Source organism: Protomyctophum bolini (genome assembly GCF_963924005.1).
Source record: "Protomyctophum bolini genome assembly, chromosome: 10".
In the NCBI taxonomy this organism is placed as follows: domain Eukaryota; kingdom Metazoa; phylum Chordata; class Actinopteri; order Myctophiformes; family Myctophidae; genus Protomyctophum; species Protomyctophum bolini.
The window spans coordinates 16971762-16993408 of record NC_137871.1 but is presented as its reverse complement, the minus strand read 5'-3'; the positions used below and the strand labels follow the sequence as shown (position 1 = coordinate 16993408).

At 43.4% G+C, this 21647-nt stretch overlaps 1 protein-coding gene across 2 annotated transcripts in view; it reads right to left on the bottom strand.

Moving 5' to 3' along the window:
- Positions 1-3922: 3922 nt before the first annotated feature.
- Positions 3923-21647, bottom strand: part of LOC308322787 (protein diaphanous homolog 1-like) — a 29530-nt gene continuing 11805 nt past the window's right edge. Inside the window, exons 9-11 of one of the 2 annotated variants that reach the window (XM_080774236.1) lie at positions 19197-19286; positions 7936-7979; positions 6517-6683 (exon numbers count right to left, since the gene is read on the bottom strand). In XM_080774236.1, the coding sequence (XP_080630362.1) occupies positions 6654-6683; positions 7936-7979; positions 19197-19286 (164 nt within the window). In that variant the 3' untranslated portion in view covers positions 6517-6653. Of the gene's footprint in view, positions 6684-7935; positions 7980-19196; positions 19287-21647 lie in introns of both variants that reach the window. The other variant, XM_080774235.1, reaches the window with a different exon arrangement.

Genomic DNA, 21647 nt, shown 5'->3' with positions numbered 1-21647 from the left:
TAATTGACAGTGTAGAAGAACAACAACACAAGTTAGCTGAAATTGATATTTACAGATCCCTGCGGCTAACATGTAAAGGTAACAGGATATATGCTGACTATGTGTTTATTTAAGCACACAAGACGTTGTGTGCAAACACACACACTTTGAGCATACCGCCACGTGCACGTGGTACATCCAGACACACAGGCGTCGATCCAAACAAGAACGCACCCATACGTTGAGTCAAATACTCCAGAGTGCAAAACAAGTGGGCGCTTACAAATCACACATACAAATTATAGGGTGGGCAAGCCGGCGCACGCGCGCACACACACACACACACACACACACACACACACACACACACACACACACACACACACACACACACACACACACACACACACACACACACACACACACACACACACACACACACACACACACACACACACACACACACACACACACACACACACACACACACACACACACAAACACAGCTAGGCTGCTCCCACAGTGCAGTCAGTGTTGCTCTCTAATTCACAGCACTCCTCTTTTGTCTCTTAACTAATCATTTTCATCATGGCCCACACTCCCTCCTCTCCACTCACTCTCTCACTGTCATTCACTCTCTCTCCTCCCCTCCCCTCCCCTGGATGTCCTTCACTCACTCCATCTCTATACTGCAGCAGTGCTTTTCAAACGTTTTGTGGCCCAATCTCACCATGAAAATAGCCGATATGTGATGCAACGCGCTGTGAGCTGTAGAGTAGTAGAGTATTTGTCACAGAGAAGATTGTGTGCACATCTCAATGCCTATATTTAGGCCAGGAGGTTGGATGTCAGGCATCAAGGCAAACATCAAGGAAGAGAAAGAACAGGTCTTCATCAGGCAAATATCTATTATATTTGTCTGATGAAAACCTTGTAGGTCGAAAGTTCGAAACGTTGCCATTTTCTGCCTCTAAATAAAGTAAGTCTCGGAGCTCTATAAACTAGTGTGTGTGCGGATGTTCTTTCTCTTCCTTGAGATCTGCTATTTTGCCCATTTGTGAACTGAAACATTTTGGATGAAAATGTTAATAATAATAGTAAAAAAATAATACTTGCAGGATGTAGAACTCCTCACTGTTGCAGTCTGGGGTCATCTCCTTTGTCTCTTGTAGCCATGTGTACTGTACATGGGTCCTATGGCTCAGAGTAGGTCATGCTGTATTGAATCAAATGCCATTTTGAAATGAATAAAACACAATACATGACATAGGTAGGGTATATAGGATACAGAATTTGCCTCTGTATTGGGAAATGAGTGTGTACAAAATACTGCTATAGTATTACATATCAGTGATAAATGTGTGGTTATTACAATATCCCCACCTGGACAGCGTTTGTTGAAGCTGTATCTCAGTGTTTTAAAGCTCCGTCGTTGATCATCTTTACCCTGTATGTTCCAGGCCACCAGTCTGTTCCTGTATGTTCCAGGCCACCAGTCTGTTCCTGTATGTTCCAGGCCACCAGTCTGTTCCTTTAACTTCTCCTCTCTACTTCAGGATCTCATCATTTCCATCCCAGAGATCCTGCGCTGACGCTCCCATCAAGCCACCTGACCTCAGCAACACACGGCGTGATTTATGCCTGTGTCATGGCAGAGGGGAAATGAAGAGGCCGATGCTTGCATGAAAGGGAAGGATGAGGCGGATGGAGGGAGAGGCGAGGGAGCACGGTGGAGTGGAATGGAATGTGGACGACTGCGTTGGGACATTCAAGAGGAGAGGAAACGGGCGTGTCAGTCTTCATATTTTGCACAGCAGCATCCACGTGTATGTTAGGACGGTCATGCAGGACTGTCTGGGACTCTGGTTTGTTAAAAAATGCTTCAACATTGAATCCAAAAATAAGGAAGAAAAAAAACCTGGTTCGAATGAATTATGGCACATTTGTACGTAAGAAACTTAAAGAAAATACTGTACACTTTGTTGAAAAATGTCTTCCTCCTTCCATCCTACCTGATGATCATGGTTTAGGGTGGAAAAGAATCGCGGCACTCCATCTTTGAAACAAAAAAGAAAGAAAGAAAAAAATACAGCATGCCGATTGTTAATGTAACTCTAAAAGTGCAAAAAATGTAAGGATTGTTTTTTACACTTTACCAGAATATGTGCAGGCTGTATCGGAGAAGAAGATGAAAGCACCATTGTGTCATTTCAGTGGCTAAAACCAATCCCTGACCTCACAAACACCAGGCCACTCCCAATACAGTGACTGCACGCACACACACACACACACACACACACACACACACACACACCCCATGTGGGTGACTGACCACACATACACACAACTACTTCAATTCAGAGACATCATTCAGAGCACACAAGTAGACCGTCGGACACACGCGCGCACACACACACACACACACACACACACACACACACACACACACGCGCGCGCGCGCACGCACACACACACACACAGTCAATAGCAGAGTGCCGCAGTGCATTTATGGCTTTATTTTGATTAGGATCACATGCTACAGAATGACTGGCTGGTTATTTATGTCTTCAAAGGAGAGGAAGAATGACAGAGACACACACACACACACACACACACACACACACTATTTTATTGTCAGTCGAGATCCAGTAATGCTCCAATAGTAATTCTCTATATTTTGTGTGTGTAACCAGATCGCCTATGACGCAGATAGCCTATGATGAAAGGGAGTCAGAGCTCCTTGGTTGAATTAAGTGACCCATTAATGAGAGCAAAGGTGAAAGGGCGGGTTCACACTCTGAATGACAGCTGGTATAGATTTCAAGGCTCTGAAAAATGGCCACAATCTTCCTCTGCTTTTAATGTGGAACTGCTCCTAGAATATTATTTCCAATGATATTCCAAACAACTCCATCAGAGAACAGACTATACATTGTAATGTTTTATGCCATCACAGAGATGAGTGCTGCAGATGTTCTGCATGTTTCATATAGTCTCCCACTGAACTTAAGGTGATTTTGTCCGGCTCTTTTTGTTGCCATGGCACGGTGTTGTTTTGTGGTGTGTTCCCAGTCAGACAAGGCTATGAAGAAGCCTGCACATGGAGTCCATCACCAGAAATCATGACATATCCTGGTTGAAGTGATAAGATCTGTTTGACTTAATGCAGGGATCACATTAGCTCGGAATCTATCAAGGACGAGAGCACATGGAGGGGGGGGGGGGGGGGGGGGAGAGAGAGAGGGGAAGGTGTACTATGTAGGGTAGGAAAGTAGAAAGGGGAGACACAAGGAAACACTTTACATTTTGTCGTATGACACGTCACGAAAAATAACAGATTTTGGTGGGGTAGTTTAAGATTATTCTTTTCGAGGGACCTGGCTGTTCGACACTATAAATTTGCCTTCAAGGCCTAGTGCTCATAGTGCTCCTTCTCACACACTTCTGCTACAAGTGAAGCATATTGTAGAAGACTATAGCAGTCACTCGGAAGCTATGGAAATGACACAGAAGCACATGAATTCTGAATTTGTGTCAGTGAAAATGACATCCCCATTGTATATTCTACTTCTGCCTTTGGCATTTATACTATGCTGCCATATAACCGTGTTTATACTGTAAGAGTGAGAGACGAGCGAGGGGCAGATACAGAGAGAGAGAGAGAGAGAAAGAGTTTTCCTCTTCCCCTCTCTGTAACCCCAGAGAAATGGGCTTTAGATGGAATTTCCTCTGGCAGAGAACCAGGAACCACTCTGATTTTGACATCTCACACACACATGCGTGTATGCAAACTCTCTCTCTCTCTCACACACGCGCGCGATCACGCACGCACACCCCTCGCTTTCCATCATAACATCCTCAACACGGGCACACTACCAGATTAGATGAGTACATGGCGTGAGTATTTCATGAAGAATATACAGAATAGTTTTACAAGACAGAGTGGACTTACTGAAGACATACTGTTTAATGGTTTTGTGTAGCAAACAGAATGAACAACTATGCGGATTATTCAGTATACAGGATATCAGCGCTCTTTCCAACAAACAACAAAAAAAGAAATACTCTCCATTGACATACATTAAAAATTTATCAACCATAAAAATTCACATAGAAAAGAATCTCTTAAAAAACAAAAGAAAAACAAATTAATCAACAGAAGGAATGAATTGTTTGGTGGAAAAGAGAGGAAAACACATTTTGATATATTTTTTATGAAGCTCTCCTCAATGTTAAACACATTTCAATAAAGGTTTCAAAGAGATACATGGCATCAAGTCCATTTATATTTGGGTGAAATGCCACAGAAACCACAACATTGTGTTGAGTTTCTGGCTATAGTTCAGACTGACAGTGTAAATGTATTTTTGAGTCAGAGGAAGACATTCGACTCGTTTGCTTGTGCTTGACTTACAACACAGCAGGCAGGGTAATCTGAAGGATATGCTAGCACTGCTAAGGTTGGATATCATTGTCAATTACTGACACTGACAATATCAGGTAAGTATTATTATCAAAAGTTGGCTCTCTAGACTCTGACAATTGAACATATTCACATGGAAGACATTTTGCTCTTGCATCATACTGGGCATTGGGAACCCGAGCTCCCCCCAGTATGACATAAGAGTAAAGGGGTGAAATGCTTTGATGAGAGGGGTGACTCGTATACTGTGAGAGGATTGAAGGATGAGAGAATGAATGAGGAAGAACAGCCAGTGGAACAAAGCACTGATCTAACTCTCAAATCAGGAAACATCTGAGTTTTTCTTTTGACTTTTCAAGTGCCTTTGAGCTAACTGGTCGATGTACAGTATTGTGTCTGTATAGGAATAAATATGATCGATTATAAGCTGGGACATCATGGCAACATTGTGATGGCTACTTGAATACAAAAAGCAAGGCCAGGCATTCCGCAAGTGGTTATTAGGTACAGCTAAACGCACGCACACAAGCATATAAAGAAATGCAAGCACGAACATAGACTCGTGTCTGCAGCTTTTGGGCAGTTTTCCAGTGTGCAGTATATCCTGAGCAGGAAGAAATCTAGCATTTAACAGTACAGTAATTACAGATGGCTGCACATACTGTAGGCCTACGTGCATTTGCACAGAGATGTGCGCACCAACAGACACGTGCAGAAGGCTGCTCACACTAACTAAATATACCCAGCTGGCTCCATTCGAACAGACAGACATCCTAACCCACACAAACACAGGCAAGCAAACATTTCAGCGGCTGGGAACTGGTATGGAAACACACGTCCAAGACTAATTCTGTGTTGGTTCTAATGACTCATCAAATGGGACATTATTGACCTTATTACTTCCTTCCACCAATTTGTTTACCCTAGTGGATTCTAAGATCAGAAGAGGAGACAAGAAGAACGTGCACAGTCCGGTGCCCCTTTGTCAGCTGAAATAACGTGGTGCCAATTGTTAACAAGTGTAAAATAAGTGGTATTTTATACCACCCACATCCAAAAATAGCAGAGCTACAAGCTCAAAATGCGTCACCACGCAATGGCTATTTTCGCCAAAAGATATTTAGTGTAGGGAGGAAAAGGGAGGGGGGGCCAAAGACCCTTAGGGGACTCCGGTCAATTACGTATATAAGGGTTTAAGTGGTTAAATGACAACTAACTCAATTATCAATATGCACCTGGGAGAACACAATCCCTTCTCGGTGAGTAAAACATTCCCTGAAATAACTACCATGGTGTGATGATAACTGCTGGTGAAAAGGGGTTTGATTGGTCCACACACCAGCCAAGGGGGCTTTGATTGGTCCACATACCAGCCAAAGGCTAAATCTAAATGGGTAGAACAAGGGCTGAAATGACAAGACTGCATCCATAATTGTTTGGCACTTCTTTCTTAACATATATGTAAAACATTAACATGAACACAGGATATCAGACAAAAGCAATAATAATAATGCAAAGATGATTCACAGGTCTTGAAGAAAAACCCCTAGAAAAAAAGAATGAAAGAAGCGAGTGTAAAGTGGTCTCGGCCTGGGACATCGAGAAGACTTCATGTTATATTACTGCATCATGGTATGTCCAGTTTCAAATTAACAACCAATCACAATAAGATCAGGAATTATTGTACCTGTGCAGAACAAAAAACAAACAGACAGATCCCTCCTGAGTAAGTCTTTGGATTCTCCCAATAAAACAGACATTGATATAGTAAGAGAGACAGAAACAGATGTGCAGTGAGCGTTTAACTTTCAATGGCAGTTGCAAAGGTCCGACAGCAAGTTTAGTGGCCAAAGAGAGAGGCCAGCCCTCATCCACTGCCCCTCCCGTCGTCTGTCCCCAAAGTACATACAGTATAGGTCCCTTTTGATGAGGGAGGGGCGGAGCAACACTTCTCATTTAAGCTGATATTCAAGCGAACAGAAACACGTTACCTCTGGACACTGACCTCAGAGCAGATAAATATTGGCTCCAAGTATTGGCGAAGGAATGGATCTGGATGAGACATGGCTGACCCCAGATCTGTGCTCAAAGGACAAGAGTGTCTAACTGGACCGAGACAGCGCGTCCTCCAATAAGTCCTCCAATGACCCCGCCCCTTCTAGTTTAGGCTCCTCTGTTTTCATCTTCTTCTTGGGTGTTTTGCCGGACGGGACGGCGTCCTCCTGCATCAACTCTTTGGCCAGGATGTTGGTCACTGCGTGTCCAGCTCGTCTGTGGTTGGCTGAGACAGAGAGAGATAAACTCAGTTAATGGTCATATTCATGTCAAATACCAAAAACCATCCAGATATGCCGGTGCATGCCTTGAGGTGACATATCTGGAACTAAAGCGCATGCAACACAGACACTGATGTCAGTCAGCAATAGATGCTTCTTACATCGCTCACTGCAAACACTGCAAACACAGTCAATTGAAATGCAGTCTGTATGAACACAAACACAGCATTCATCAGATGACACACACACATGCATGAGCATGTGTCTTGCAGAACATTTACATGAAGGGAGACGCATGGATGGATGGAAGCAAGGGAACTTAATTGCTGTGTATGTGTGTATAGCATAGTGCAACATCCTTACTGCTCATGTCAGATAAGACCTACTTTTATGAGTAGGAGTGGAAGGAGAAAGAGGATGAGAGAGAGAAGGAATGGGAAAAGAGAGATAGAGAGAGGAGAGGGGGGGTAATAAACCACAGTGAGTGAGAAAGGGGTAAGATGCTTTGATGAGAGGGATGACTCATACTGTGGGGGGATTGAAAGACGGGCGAATAGGGAAGAGGGGAACATGGATGGAGGCTCAGAGAGAGAGAGAGAGAGAGAGCGAGAGAGAGGGAGAGGGAGGCAGGGATGGGTGGAAATGGAAATAGAACGACTGTGACAGATTGTGCCCAGAGGTTGCAGTGTTGTTTTTATTCTTTTACCTGCTTAGTCTGTGAATTCCTCTGTGCACCCTCACATACACCAGGAGCTCTCGCTCTCTCTCCCCCACCCACCCCCACCCAACCCTTTGCCGTTATATATTTTCCTGCATGGGAGGACAGCTGTGCGGCAACGGCCATTTTGAATTATATAGGTCAGTGGGAGATTGTGTTGTGCTTGGGGTTGTTGTGGTGTGAGAACATATATACAGTACAGTATATATACAGTACATTATGTTTAGAAGTCTTCAAACGAGACAAACATGTGAACAGGTACACGTGTTAAAAGACACGTGCAGACACATGCACACACGCACACACACACACTTGCAGTGATATATCGAGTTCCTGTTAATCTGCGAAACGAAGGTAGTTAGACCCTGCTGTATGCCATGATGTAAACAGGAGGAGCACACATGCAAATGAACCATGGATATACAAACACTGCACTCACGCACACATGGTTCTGATGGAAATCAACACAATACACAATAAGCACACAGGCAGACAGTGCACGTGCACGAATGCTCGTGCATACGCACACACATCTTTACCGGGCAGGTTTCCAGGACTAGCTCTGACAAAGACACGATTGAGTCTGGGGAGGAAGAGCAGGAGAGAGAGTGAGAGAAAGAGGAGGAGGAAGAGAACGGTTAACACTTGACTTCTTTAGACCCAAGTCTCAGCTGGCCGCATCACCGTGCGCACGCACGCACACTCCATGTCTACCCCGCCTCCACTTTCATCTTCCTTCGAGTGTCTCCATCAACCATTAACTCACTAATTAGATATTATGCAAATGACCTCGATAGACAGATAAACCTGTGCTATATAGAGACTTGTCCCAAAAACCCAGCCCACGTCTGTCAACATAGATCCTCTCTCTCCGTCTCACTGTCAGGAGAGAAGAATGGAGTCAATGGACCATATGCAGACTGCGGTCATCTTACCATATAAGTTAATGGCAGGGTGCAACTTCCCATTGACAGCCCATTCATCCAAACAGAAAAGTCCTATCTAATTGTATTAAACAATATCAAACTCACCAACATTGCAACTGTACGAAAAGCTTGAATTATCCTCTTTCTATCCTCAAAGTGTTTGTTTCATAAAAATCCACTGTAGACATGTTATGAGCTACTTTCTTTCCTTGCAGGTGATTATTTTTCTAAGAGAGATACATTTGTAAAAGCTAGGTTTAATACCAGAGTGACCTTCCATTCCTTACAAGTTTTTAATTTTTGATATATTCTTATTTTTATATAGGGCATATGTTAGGGTTTATTTAGTTTTGTTGCATTTAGTTTTGTGTTTTGTGTATTGCGTTCCTTGCGTGTTACTAGTCTAGTCTACTGTTCATACCATTGGCACCCACTTAGAACACTGTTCATACAATTGGCAAGGATTGAATGTGGGTTCTTTCATATGGTCAGTTAAGCCATACAGAGTAGTGTCCTGGTCAAAACTGTATCAGGCACTCTTCCTGCATGTGTTCAATATCTGTCAACACAGACTCATCTAAACACAGCAAAATAAACAATTGGCCCTGCCATAGTGATACAGACCGAAGACTAGAACTGCGGTCCATTATGATCTCTTTCCAGCATTTCAGTGGGATGTCAAAGATGACCCTGGCACCAAGTTACCAAATTCATTCATCTGAATCCACCCATCAAAATGAGCACATGGCCATGCCTGTGACTCAGTTTGAGTTTCCACCGCCGGAATACCCCCCTGAGAGATGGAACATGGCGCCCACAACAAAGGCTGTGTTAAGCCCTGTTTACAGGTGGGCGTGAGACTGAGTGGAGAGGAAAACAGGACAACAACATTGTAGTGAAAAGGATCACCTGTAACAAATTACACTGCAGGAGACTCCGTAATGACTGGCTGATGATGAACAAATCTCTTTGTTGTCTAATATACAGTATGTCTGCTGCCCTTGTGTGTGAGAGAGAAAGAGAGGGGGAGAGATCCAGTCAGTCTGTGAGATACAGAAATTGCTATAAAACAATTTGGGATTACCATGTTCAGTACGTGAAAATGTGACATTAAAGATAATTAAAATGCCTAATATTAACTAAACCTAATAAATTTAACCCATGTCTAAGTGACTCTTTGTTACAGAGACAGTCATCGTGGCAAGACTAACTGTTCAGGAGAGGAGAAAAACAGTTTTTCTTTTTTTCTTCACATACTAGAGCATGTCTGAAATAAATGTCAGAGCTGAAATCGTAAATGTAAATATGAAATAAATGCTTAATCATGTAGCTAGGTGTAATGTTAGTGAGACCACAGAAATGAACCTTTCAAGCCTGTTTTCTCAACCAATGTCAATTTGAAGCTATGATTCCCTGCTTTCATATATGAAAAAAAAATCCAATGATTTAGCCTCAGTCAGAAACGGTCACTTCCCATTAACTAAACATAATTAATTCAAACAATGCCTAAACTTAACCATACTAACAATGCCAAATCTTAACTATGCCCCATACCGAATAACATGAATGAAATCACGTGTCCTAAAAACATGAAGGGTACATGGACAGGCCTGCCAAATGACCTCAGCCATCTTTATGCACTTCCCATTAACTGTCCTATTCACCAGCAGCACACCAGCTGCATTCTTTAGCTGAAGCAGTGACCGAATAACATGATGGTGTGTTTCTAGATGCAGACACTGTGATGGGACTCTCCATCACAGTGTCTCCAGTTCACCAGGGGCTCAGATCGCCCTCTTCAGGCTTCAGTAGGTAATACAATGCTGCTTCTCTCACTGGAGACACTGTGGAAAGGGTGACGTCATTTTGAACCTCTGCACATAGCAACTGGTGACAGCTGGACAAAAGTATTGTATTGTATACAATACATATCGAGAGTATACTATATTATAATTGTTTGTGTGTGAGTGAGTATGCGTGTCATGATGTATTTTGGTAATGTATCCGATTGGTGTACCGTATGTATGTATATGGTTATGGTCCTTTGTTGTGTCAGGGTGCATTTGTGAAGTCATTGCTCTTTTAGAAATGCTTTGATCGGCGTGTCTCTCATTGAACACTATAGTGTGTGTGTGTGTGTGTGTGTGTGTGTGTGTGTGTGTCTCTATATTGTGTGGGCACAACTGGTTCCTGTGCTGTCGGCACAGCCAGCGTGTGCCTCTATTGTTGCTGGTCCTTTATCTCATTTTGTCTGTTGTGATTGGTACTTTGTCAACCAGCCTCTGTCACGATTGGTCGGTTTTGGCCAGTGTCCTGACCTGGCAGATGGTTCTATAGAGGGTGTTTAGATACTTATGTCATTCCTACACACAACACACTTTTATTGCATCAAAAATACACATGCTTGCACCTGCATGTGCTCACACACACACAAGCACAATGTGTCTGTAGTCTGTAACAGTGGTCAAGGACGTGTGTAGGCCTTGTATGGATATGTGTGGAGTGTGAAAACAAGTGTAAAGGCATGCGAGGCCCAATATTTCTTCACGAACGTGCGAGAGTATGTATTGGTATGCAAACATGCATGCATGTCTTTTGTGTTGGTAGGCAAGCATCTGGCGTGTGTGCTGGTGGTGTGTTTTAGTATGTGTCTGTGTGTGGGGGACACACGCACAACAACCCACACACAGACACACAGAATAAAAGGAGCAACCCAGACAGACGGAGGGTAGGCAGCTGTGGTCCCTGCATGCCCTCTACACACACACACACACACACACACACACACACACACACACACACACACACACACACACACACACACACACAGGTCAGAGGTGAGGCCATGCATCTCTTCAGCCTCGTGGCTCTCCATTCAGTCGGATGGCTGTGACACAATAAGCATGACAACAACTTCAATAGGGCCCCAAACAGCCCTTTAACTCCTAGCGTGACGTATGCAGACGCTACAGCTGTGAAGGGAGGAACAGGAAGGAAGGGGAATGAATCCATAACGAGTGAACGGTTCAAAGTTTCTGAAATGCATCAAATACAGGGTATATATAAACTACTGCTTGTAGATGAAAATACATTTGAAGTGAGGGGCACCTTTTTGCCCACAGCATAATTTATATTCTGTATTAGCCTACACATAAACTACAATCACAGATTAATCTTATTTGTTCCCGGAGAGAATGTTGTTTGGACAGTCCTCTGAGATACAGTAAACAGTGTCACAATCTACAAACGTACACGCGTTGTTCCCCATTAAGTAAATAAATACTTCCTCTATCGATCTATCTATCCTGCGTTGTTTCTTGTATGAAAATAAATACAGTATGTATTTATATAAGCCACACTATCGAAATGTAGTGCCCTAAACAAACATTATAGTCCACAGACTCCTATTCCCAGCTTTGTGTGTAGCACAGTGATTTGATTGGCTGAGTACGGAATGTGATGCATGACGATAAGAGCACCCTTCACTTCACTTTCACAAGTGTGAAAGTGGAAAAGACATAAGTGGTGAGACGTAGGAGGGGCCTGGTCAGGAGCCTATAATCCATCCACACGCCAGATTGGTCTACCTCCCAGTCCTGGCAGAGTAGTTCTGGAGCAACAGATTGTGTGGCCTTGGTCTTTCCCTAATGGTCTGATCGAGGGTAGCTACTGGGACGTAAGTTGGGACTTCATCACCCCAGCTGGGTCACCTGAGTGAGGGGTATGATGTTCGAGACCCGAAACCCTGATGGATACATCACTGAGGATACTTCCCAGGTGCATCCATGCAATGTTTATTTTTTCCGTTCTAAACAAAGAAACCATAGACTTGAAAAAAAGGAAAAGAAAAAAGAGAATCTTATGAAAATATGAAAGATTTGGAAACATTTTAACCACAAATGTTGTATGAGGTCCCTGGGATCAAATAGTTTTAGTTCCGCGGCAATGTTTGAGCACACACACACACACACACACACACACACACACACACACACACACACACAGGACCCTACAAATGCTAATAGAGACCATTAGAATGTTACAAATGTTAAGTTAAATGTATAATCTGTGCATCAACGTGCAAATTGAGGTACACAACACGTACCGATCTCCCAATCTCTGTAAACAATAGCTATGGAGGCAAGGCAAGGCATGCTATAATTTGATATTCTCTTTGTTATACATTTTTTCCAAACATTTTCCTTTTCCAACATCTACAGTATCTATGGGGCAACTTTAGAACTTGTTCTGAGTTGACTATAGAACTGCGTTTTCTGAATTCTCCCCACTCTGACTCACTTCACAGATATCTCCTAACAGCTTGGGGTGAAAAGCTTTACTGAGCTCCCTTTTCAAGATGAAACACAATACTTTATGAAATCATGATTTATCTCCGTCATGTCTGTGCTTCACATGAGACAACTGAAAACACCTACTGGCTTCAGTTACAAGACAACGTCGCCCCAGGGCCTTATTTTACATAGCGTATGTCTAAATAAATAAATAATTGTGTGAGCTGATTTTAAATGGTTTGATATGTTTCGGTGGCTCAGTGACTAGCATTACAAAGGTCCTGGGTTTGAATCCCACTTGGGACCAACTGCGGCCTCTGGAGCTTGCATTATACAGGGGGGCAGGGGTTTCTGGCCACACCAAAAGAAACGCATGTTAGGAACATGTCCTAGATCAAAGGCACTTGCCTTAGGCTAGGTTCACACTGGCACCCCAAATCAGATTTGAATGACATTCCATAGCCTTGTTCATACTGCATAAAAACAATCTGACTCCAATCTGGATAGGAGTAGGAGATCATCAGATTTGGATGCCAGGCTGAACTAGGCCTTAGAGACAGAGCTGGTCACTGGGCTCCAGAGGCCCACTCCTAGTAGTTAGGATGATTAAAGCAGGGGACAATTCTGGGTGTAAATAAACTGTAAATTGACTTTTGTTAGTTATATACTAACTAGAGGTTCGGCCCTCACACCTATAATGTTGCACGGCTGATCCGACTGATATGCCCATATATGCAGATCTCTGTATCCGTCAGTCCGTGATGCTTTTGTGCCCATATATGGAGCTGACTGATTTGTTTGCAGCTGATGCCATGACAAAACATTGAGATTAGACATCCCACTCCAAATGTGGGTGTAGCTGCATAATCCTGCATTGGGAATAGAGGATGGGACTAAAGAGGAATTTAAAGAATAAATAAAGATTTTTTTATTAATCCCATGATCGGGACGGGACGGGACGGGGGTTACGCGGGAGTGTGAACCATGGCAACAGACCAGTTTTTGAGGGGCACTAACAGCTTTGTGTGTATGTCCGTTTAGCACGGAATGTGATGATTTGATTGGCTGAGCACTGAATGTGATGTATGATGATAAGAGCCCTACTCACTTCACACAAGTGTGATCTTTGAGGGGCGCTAGCCCCTCCTATATTCAGCTATTGGTGTAGATTTTCGTCACAACCATTAAACATTAAATTCCCATTGACAATGAATGGAGAATTTACGTCATATGTGTCTGATCAAATCCGTATTTTTATCCTACACAAAGCAAATCGGCTTAGTGTCTATTTTTGTCTTATACAAAGTATAAGACATATTTAGAATGGACACTTTTACGTCATAGAGCAAATAGGCATACAGTAGTGTCTATTTTACGTCATGATGATGTATGATGGATGATAAGAGCACACTTCACTTCACACAGGTGTGGTTTTTAGGTAATCAAACAGCAGAAATAAACTCTACCAGGCAGTCACTGCTGCTGTTTTTGGTCTTGCATGTCAAAGTACATGAACATTTCCTGCTGAAGCCTGAACTACCTGAAATGTGGCATGAATTGTAGTCTAGGAAATCTACTATGGTCTACTATGTTCTTACGACTAATCATAAATCTACTATGTTCATACGACTAATCATAAATCAGGCATGAGATACAAGACTCAGAAGCTTTACATTGAACTAGCAGTGGAGACAGAGAGAGTTGAACAGATCAAAGTGAACTTGTATTATCCTCCAAAAGGCGAGAAGATTGTTGACAAAATGTCACACAATGTCCATCATATTGAAGTGGTTTGCTTGGATATGTCAAAAGTGACGCACGCAGGACAAGCATTCAGTGATGTCGGCGTAACAAGACTTGAGAAAGTAAACACAATAAAATGTTTTCTGGCTTTAAAGTTCCCCGAGATCCAAGAGCATGAAAATGTGTCTACAATATCCAACGTACGCCAGCCCAGCAATGCTGTACCAAAACAAACAATGGCATCGTCTATGGAAAGAAAGCACAGCTTCACCCTTTATAACACAATCCCTACAGTACAGCAGAGAAAGATAGAAAGATAGACTGTCTGTGAAGAGTGCCGTGGAAAGTTGCACTTGTTTTTTAGTTAACTGTAGCAATCAACTCCCTCCGCCTCTCGCCTTGTGAAGTTAAGTGTGTTTACATTTGGGTGTTCAATACTGTATATTCTATCACAAAATATGTCGAAAACCCGGACAGTTTGCACAGTTATATTTACATTGTTATTATATTTTTATGTTAATAAAATATATTCTATAGTTTAACAAAGTGATTCCTTTTTCATTTCAAGGATCCCCTATTTGATATACATTAGGCTATGTATTTGACATGATTATTTACTATTTCTGGGACCCCATGTAAACTCCTCAGTCAGTTTAACTCTGAGAACCAAATGGAACCTCACAGGTCCATTTGGTTCCATTAGTACAGTCTCAGAGTTACAGACCCATAATGGTCCATTTAGTTCCTAATGGAAGCCATTCTTGCGAATAAGAATCTAAATAAAACACTTGAAATAGTGTTTCACACAGACCAGGTAAAAAAAAATAATTGTACCATATTGTCATGAGCATTAGTGAGGATGATTTACGGTGTATATATGAAGATATGGTAGGTATAGGGCATGGATGAAGTCTTCCTTTAGAGCACTTATAACCAACACAGTCTTCAAACTGGCAGCATTATAAAATGGAATATTAAACATGATATCAAATATAATATTGTGATATATGTATATTTAGAAGTAAACAGTTTACTTCAATCTGGAAGTAGTCTAGGAGTATACTTGTTTTATCTTTATGAAGCACATTCAGCGGTAACTGGACATGGAGTACAATTTAGGCATTTAGCAGACGTTCTATTCCAGAGTGACTTACAGTAAGCGTGGTCAACGCACAACACACCAGTAGAATATCCAAAGTACAAGATAAAACAAACATACTTTACTGTACATGAGGGGACATACATGCAGCATAATGTTAATTTGTGGATGTAAGGATTTGTGTGTGGGTGGGAGGATAGGGGATCAGTTACTGTACTTCTTGGTATTGTAACTGTTCGGTTTGCATATCATTTGTCCTATCATAATGTGACACAAATTTAGGTTGACTTGACTGACACGTGTTTTTCATCAAGTGCCTGTGTAGGTGCATGATGCATTAAAGAGGATATACTAATAACAACATCCATATACAGTAGGTTAAACAGGACGTTGTCATATATATTCAGAGGATATACTGTAGAGCTGCAGCCAGAATGTACCTCCTACAACTCTGCTAAAATAAGACGTATCCACCCAGTCAAACACACAAAACACTTGTGTAAAGGGATGCAAGGGCTATGTGTGTGCGTGTGTGTGTGTGTGTGTGCGTGTGTGTGTGTGTGTGTGTGTGTGTGTGTGTGTGTGTGTGTGTGTGTGTGCGTCTGTGTGTGTGTGTGTGTGTGTGTGTGTGTGTGTGTGTGTGTGTGTGGACTCACACAGCCCTCAAACACTGTGTGGGTTGAGGGCTTAGGGCCCTGCCTAGCTGTAAGGCACCATGTGGTTAACTGGAAAACTGCACCCTTTGAATGTCGGCATGGAAAAATGAGCTCCTAACAAAGCTGTGATGGCTGAAAAAAACCACAGCGAGGCTTCACACCCTCCGCAATTCCACATTAGACATGGAAAAGCACATAGTGGCGCAACAGGATATGGAAAAGACAAGATTGATGAGAGAGAGAGAGAGAGAGAGATGAGGCAGGAAACAGACACATATTTTCCTTCTCTGTCTCTCGCACTGCCACAGTGAATTCTGCCGAGGCGCACGTGCACAACCAGACACTTCCTGTTGGGGAGCGTGAGGTGGTGTAACAGTTTTTAGGGGGTGACAGGCTGAGCCCCTGAGTGGGCCCCACTCTGCCTCTAACTCAGCTCTTTCCAGACTCCCTTCTCACGTTACTGTGTGTGCGTGCATGGTGCGTGTGCGCAAACTGCGCACAGAGTTTGGCGGGGAGGATATTTGTTTTTTAATATGTCTCTGGAGAATGCCAGGAGAGTGAGTCAGAGGACCCCGGAATCACACCTCCTAGTTGACCCTGCGTTTTACTGCCTAGCTATGCTAATGCTATGCTATCAAGCCATGCACACGCATGGAGGATGAGGAGGGAGAGGAGGGGGTGGGGATTCGTTGAGCACAGCGTGATCTGGAGAGGACAATGTGGGAGGAGATTAGGAACATGAGAACACTAGAAAAGCTAGGAAAAAAATCAGAAAGAAATATATAAAGACAATGAAAGAAGGAAGGAAGGAAAAAATAGTTAACTAAATACAAACAAGCAAGAAAACAAATAGAGAAAATAAACAAAAAAAGAAAGGGTGGTGGAAAAAAGGAGGTGAAAAGTGTGCAGGAAAGCTGTGCAGCAACCTCTCGAGCTGTGAGCTATTCCAAACATTCCACTCTACAGCAGCGTTTCACATCTGGATCCCATTAAAGAGGGATTGGGTTACACGCCATCTCCCCAGTCTCTCTTATGTGTGAATACTCACCACCATGCACAAATACATTCTCTCTCTCTCTCTCTCTAAAGCCTCCCCACTCTGTGCTCGTCTCAGGTAATGGACATCAAACCTGTTTCCCTGTTCACACGTTTCCTGGTACAAGGACTCGTGTTACCCAGGTACTACAAGGCCCTGCATGTGTTGTGTATATGAGCTTACTGGTTAACGCGTGCTAGCGTTTAAAGCTACTACATGCGTAACGTAAGAGGAGTCTATAGTAAGTCAAGCTAACTGGATAGGGCAGTGGGCCAGGGCGGCTAACCTGATTACAGGCCTGCCTCTGCAGGCTTACAGACTGAACAACATGGCAGATGGAAAATCAATACAAACCACCCACACACACAGACACACACACACACACACACACGCACATATCGTGGCTTTCGGGCGCAAACTTTATATATCCGATGCCGTTACTTTGCGGGAATTGGAAAAAAAGAGACTGTGTTCCAATGGATCCAATGTAGTTTTTAATTATATATCGACTCAAGATCTTAAATATAAAGCCCACAGACTGACGAAACCACTTTCAACTTGGCATCCCTATTTTGGTTAACGTGAACATTTTCAAACATTTTCAGGATTATCGAAAACTAGCTGATCTACAAGCTCACAGAAAATCACATTATGATGCATTTTGAGGTTATAGATCAGCTGTTTTCGCTATGTTTGCTTGGCACTGTCAAGCACCATTTACTAGTGTAATGTCCAGTAGTATGGGCGTCTTTCACCCTTGCTAATATCTTGTGGAAGATTTACAAGCGCTATTGAGACAAAGATGTCCACGAATATGGCCGTTTACCTTATACTGTATGACATGATGTACAATGCATGCTGAGTAACATTATTCACCCAGGACAGATGTTTCGTAAAGGCATCTTAACAAAAAGCATGTGGAACAAAGGGCACAGCTCTGGAGAACCGAAGCCTTTCAACACATATCTCACCCAGTCCAGCGTCTGAACACATATATCAACATCTATCTCACCATCCTTCTAAACCAATGGATTTCAAGCCTTTTGTGCCAAAGGCAACAACAATGGGCAAGTCACCTGTATTCACAGCCAAATCAGGCAATGTAAAAGCGCACATCTTCAATGTTTCTAAAGATATGTGGAAAAAATGTAATACCGGTAATTAAATAAAACTGACTTTTAAATGTTGCCTAAAATGGCACTACTGGACACCCTGTGTAATGGAATAGGTGTTCATATTATAGTAAATCAAATAAAACCTCATTTGTATATTGGTCTGGTCCACACAGTTTGGAACTAACCACTGATCTACACATGCAGACTGGAAACTCTGATTGCCCATAATGTCTTACAGCCTAAAACCCCACCCATGCCAGTTGCTTCTATTCTCTATAGTCTTTGGGCCTGTGCCCACCCACCCTCTTTGTTGTGCCAGGCAGTACTGCAATGGACTTGTGCCCCGTCTGGGGACAATGCCCAGAACCACCACACGCTGTCCTCTCTGTGCCACGCAACAGATGGAACAGACGCAGAGACACGCAAACAAATCTGTTTCTCTCTCTGTGTGTGTGAGAGAGAGAGAGAGAGAGAGAGAGAGAGAGAGAGAGAGAGAGAGAGAGAGAGAGAGAGAGAGAGAGAGAGAGAGAGACACACACAGACACAGACACAGAGAGAGACAGGGAGAGACAGGGAGAGAGAGAGACAGGGAGAGAGAGACAGGGAGAGAGATGTAACAAATGTGTCCATGTACTACATGTGTTGCTGCACCTTCTGTATACCATGTGTGTGAAAGAAAAGCATAAATCTATAACTGAATATAATAAGCAGACAGGCATGTCAGATGGAAATGTGTGCATGTTTCATGAAGCTGTATCTCTCAGTTGATGTCTGTGTGTACAGTACGTGTGTGTGTGTGTGTGTGTGTGTGTGTGAGAGAGAGAGAGAGAGAGAGAGAGAGAGAGAGAGAGAGAGAGAGAGAGAGAGAGAGAGAGAGAGAGAGAGAGAGAGAGAGAGAGATAGAATGCGAGAGAGCATGATTTTGTACTGTACCTGCTTGCCGTGGTCCTCTCTTCCTCCTAAAAGCTGCGCCAGACTGCAGCGCCTCCAAGAGGCCGTCCATGATACCAGTTTCATCACCCTCTGTAGAGAGACACCACAGCAGCATGTTAACACCAATATTAAAGCACAAAGCACGTGTGCACACACATATGCAAGTATGGACACGCACAAACATGCACACACATACACAAGCATGCGCACGCACACTTTCACTCAGCTCCCTGCTTTGCAGCTATACTAGTGTAACACAAACATTAATTTCGCTTTCTAACAACACGGTGGTAACAACCAATCACTGATACCTGACGAAGACCTACAAGAGTCGAAACGTTGTACCCGTTTATTTATTATTAATATCAGCTTAATATCAGTGTGCAGACTTCCTTCCTTCTAAACAACCAATCACTCTCACCATGATCACTGTAGGTGATATATGTAATGTAATTACAGTATACATACTTTTGATAGGTCACAGGGCTTTTGAATTGCGTATAAGTCGGACCCCGGATGGATTGATAACGTAACCACAACATGCACGCAAACAGAGGGGTATAGTCACCAGTTACATGGCCACAGAGGCCCATTAGCCTCTGTACATTAACCCAAATGGGCAGTGACCCACTTCAGCTACTGCCGCGGCCGGGGGGAAGGGAGGAGCGCAACACATTCACTTACATTAAGATAACCTCTGTGATCCACCAACACACCCCTTATATAAGACACATGTGGTACACTACTACACACACACACACGTCAGAGACACGCCTACACTAAACAACAACACAGAAAGGCTACAAAGCTTAGCAGTAGGCCATGTGGCACAGTGGAAAAATACTTGTTAACAGTAGAGTGCGTGTGTGTGTCTTTTGTCATTCAATCACAGCGTCTGTAAAGACTGGTGCCTGTAGGGAATGGTGGGAGAAAAACCAAAGGTGGGTATTCAGTGGCTCTTACCTGTGTGTGTGTGTGTGTGTGTGTGTGTGCGCGCACGTTTGTTTGTGTGTGTGTGTGTGTGTGTGTGTGTGTGTGTGTGTGTGTGTGTGTGTGTGTGTGTGTGTGTGTGTGTTTGTGCGCGTGTGGTGATTGTTTTGCGGGGGATCGAGTACCACAGGGCTCAGGCAGATGGCTTTAATTATTCTACTTTGAACCTGGAGACGGAGACGGGGGGGGGGGATGGGGGGAGAGGGGCTTCAGGAAGCAGGGTGCACGGACCGAGGTTAAAGGTTTATGTCTTCACCTCCCCCTAGCACCAACCACGCACATGCACACACGCACAAGTGCACGAGCACACACACACACACACACACACAATCTAATCCTGCTGTAAGCCTTGCGGCAGATGGCTTGTGGTCTCGCCTGTCACAGAGAAAGTCACACGCACGCTAGCACACAAACACACACACACACACAAAGTGGTGGCCAAGTGTTTCACAGCTCACATGCACCGCTCAATGGCCACACCCAGGAACTGCACAAATAGAACATGACACATGAACATGAACATTTTGCGGCCTGTTTTTTTTATTTCATTCTTTTTCTCTCCCTGAAGGGAGACACATCTGGCACATTTCCACGCAGCATTTATACTAATCACATGTCTGGCTTAAACCTCTGGCGTGCACTCTCACAGTACACAAATACACACAAACCTATTTGTGAAAAATGTATTGGAGGCACAAGACCTTGCTTGTTTGTGCTCAATGTTGACCTGATAAAACAGTGGGCTAAATAAAAACCTCTATCATGCTGAGAAGTATGTCCTGTGGCCCAAGGGTTCTATCACACTACACTCTTTGAGAGTGTGTCCTATGGCCCAAGGGTTCTAACACACTACACTCTTTGAGAGTGTGTCCTGTGGCCCAAGGGTTCTATCACACTACACTCTTTGAGAGTGTGTCCTATGGCCCATGGGTTCTATCACACTACACTCTTTGAGAGTGTGTCCTGTGGCCCATGGGTTCTATCACACTACACTCTTTGAGAGTATGTCCTATGGCCCAAGGGTTCTATCACACAACACTACTTTGAGAGTGTGTCCTGTGGCCCAAGGGTTCTATCACACTACACTCTTTGAGAGTGTGTCCTATGGCCCAAGGGTTCTATCACACAACACTACTTTGAGAGTGTGTCCTGTGGCCCAAGGGTTCTATCACACTACACTCTTTGAGAGTATGTCCTGTGGCCCAAGGGTTCTATCACACTACACTCTTTGAGAGTGTGTCCTGTGGCCCAAGGGTTCTATCACACTACACTCTTTGAGAGTGTGTCCTGTGGCCCAAGGGTTCTATCACACTACACTCTTTGAGAGTGTGTCCTGTGGCCCATGGGTTCTAACACACTACACTCTTTGAGAGTGTGTCCTGTGGCCCAAGGGTTCTATCACACTACACGCTTTGAGAGTGTGTCCTGTGGCCCAGGGGTTCTAACACACTACACTCTTTG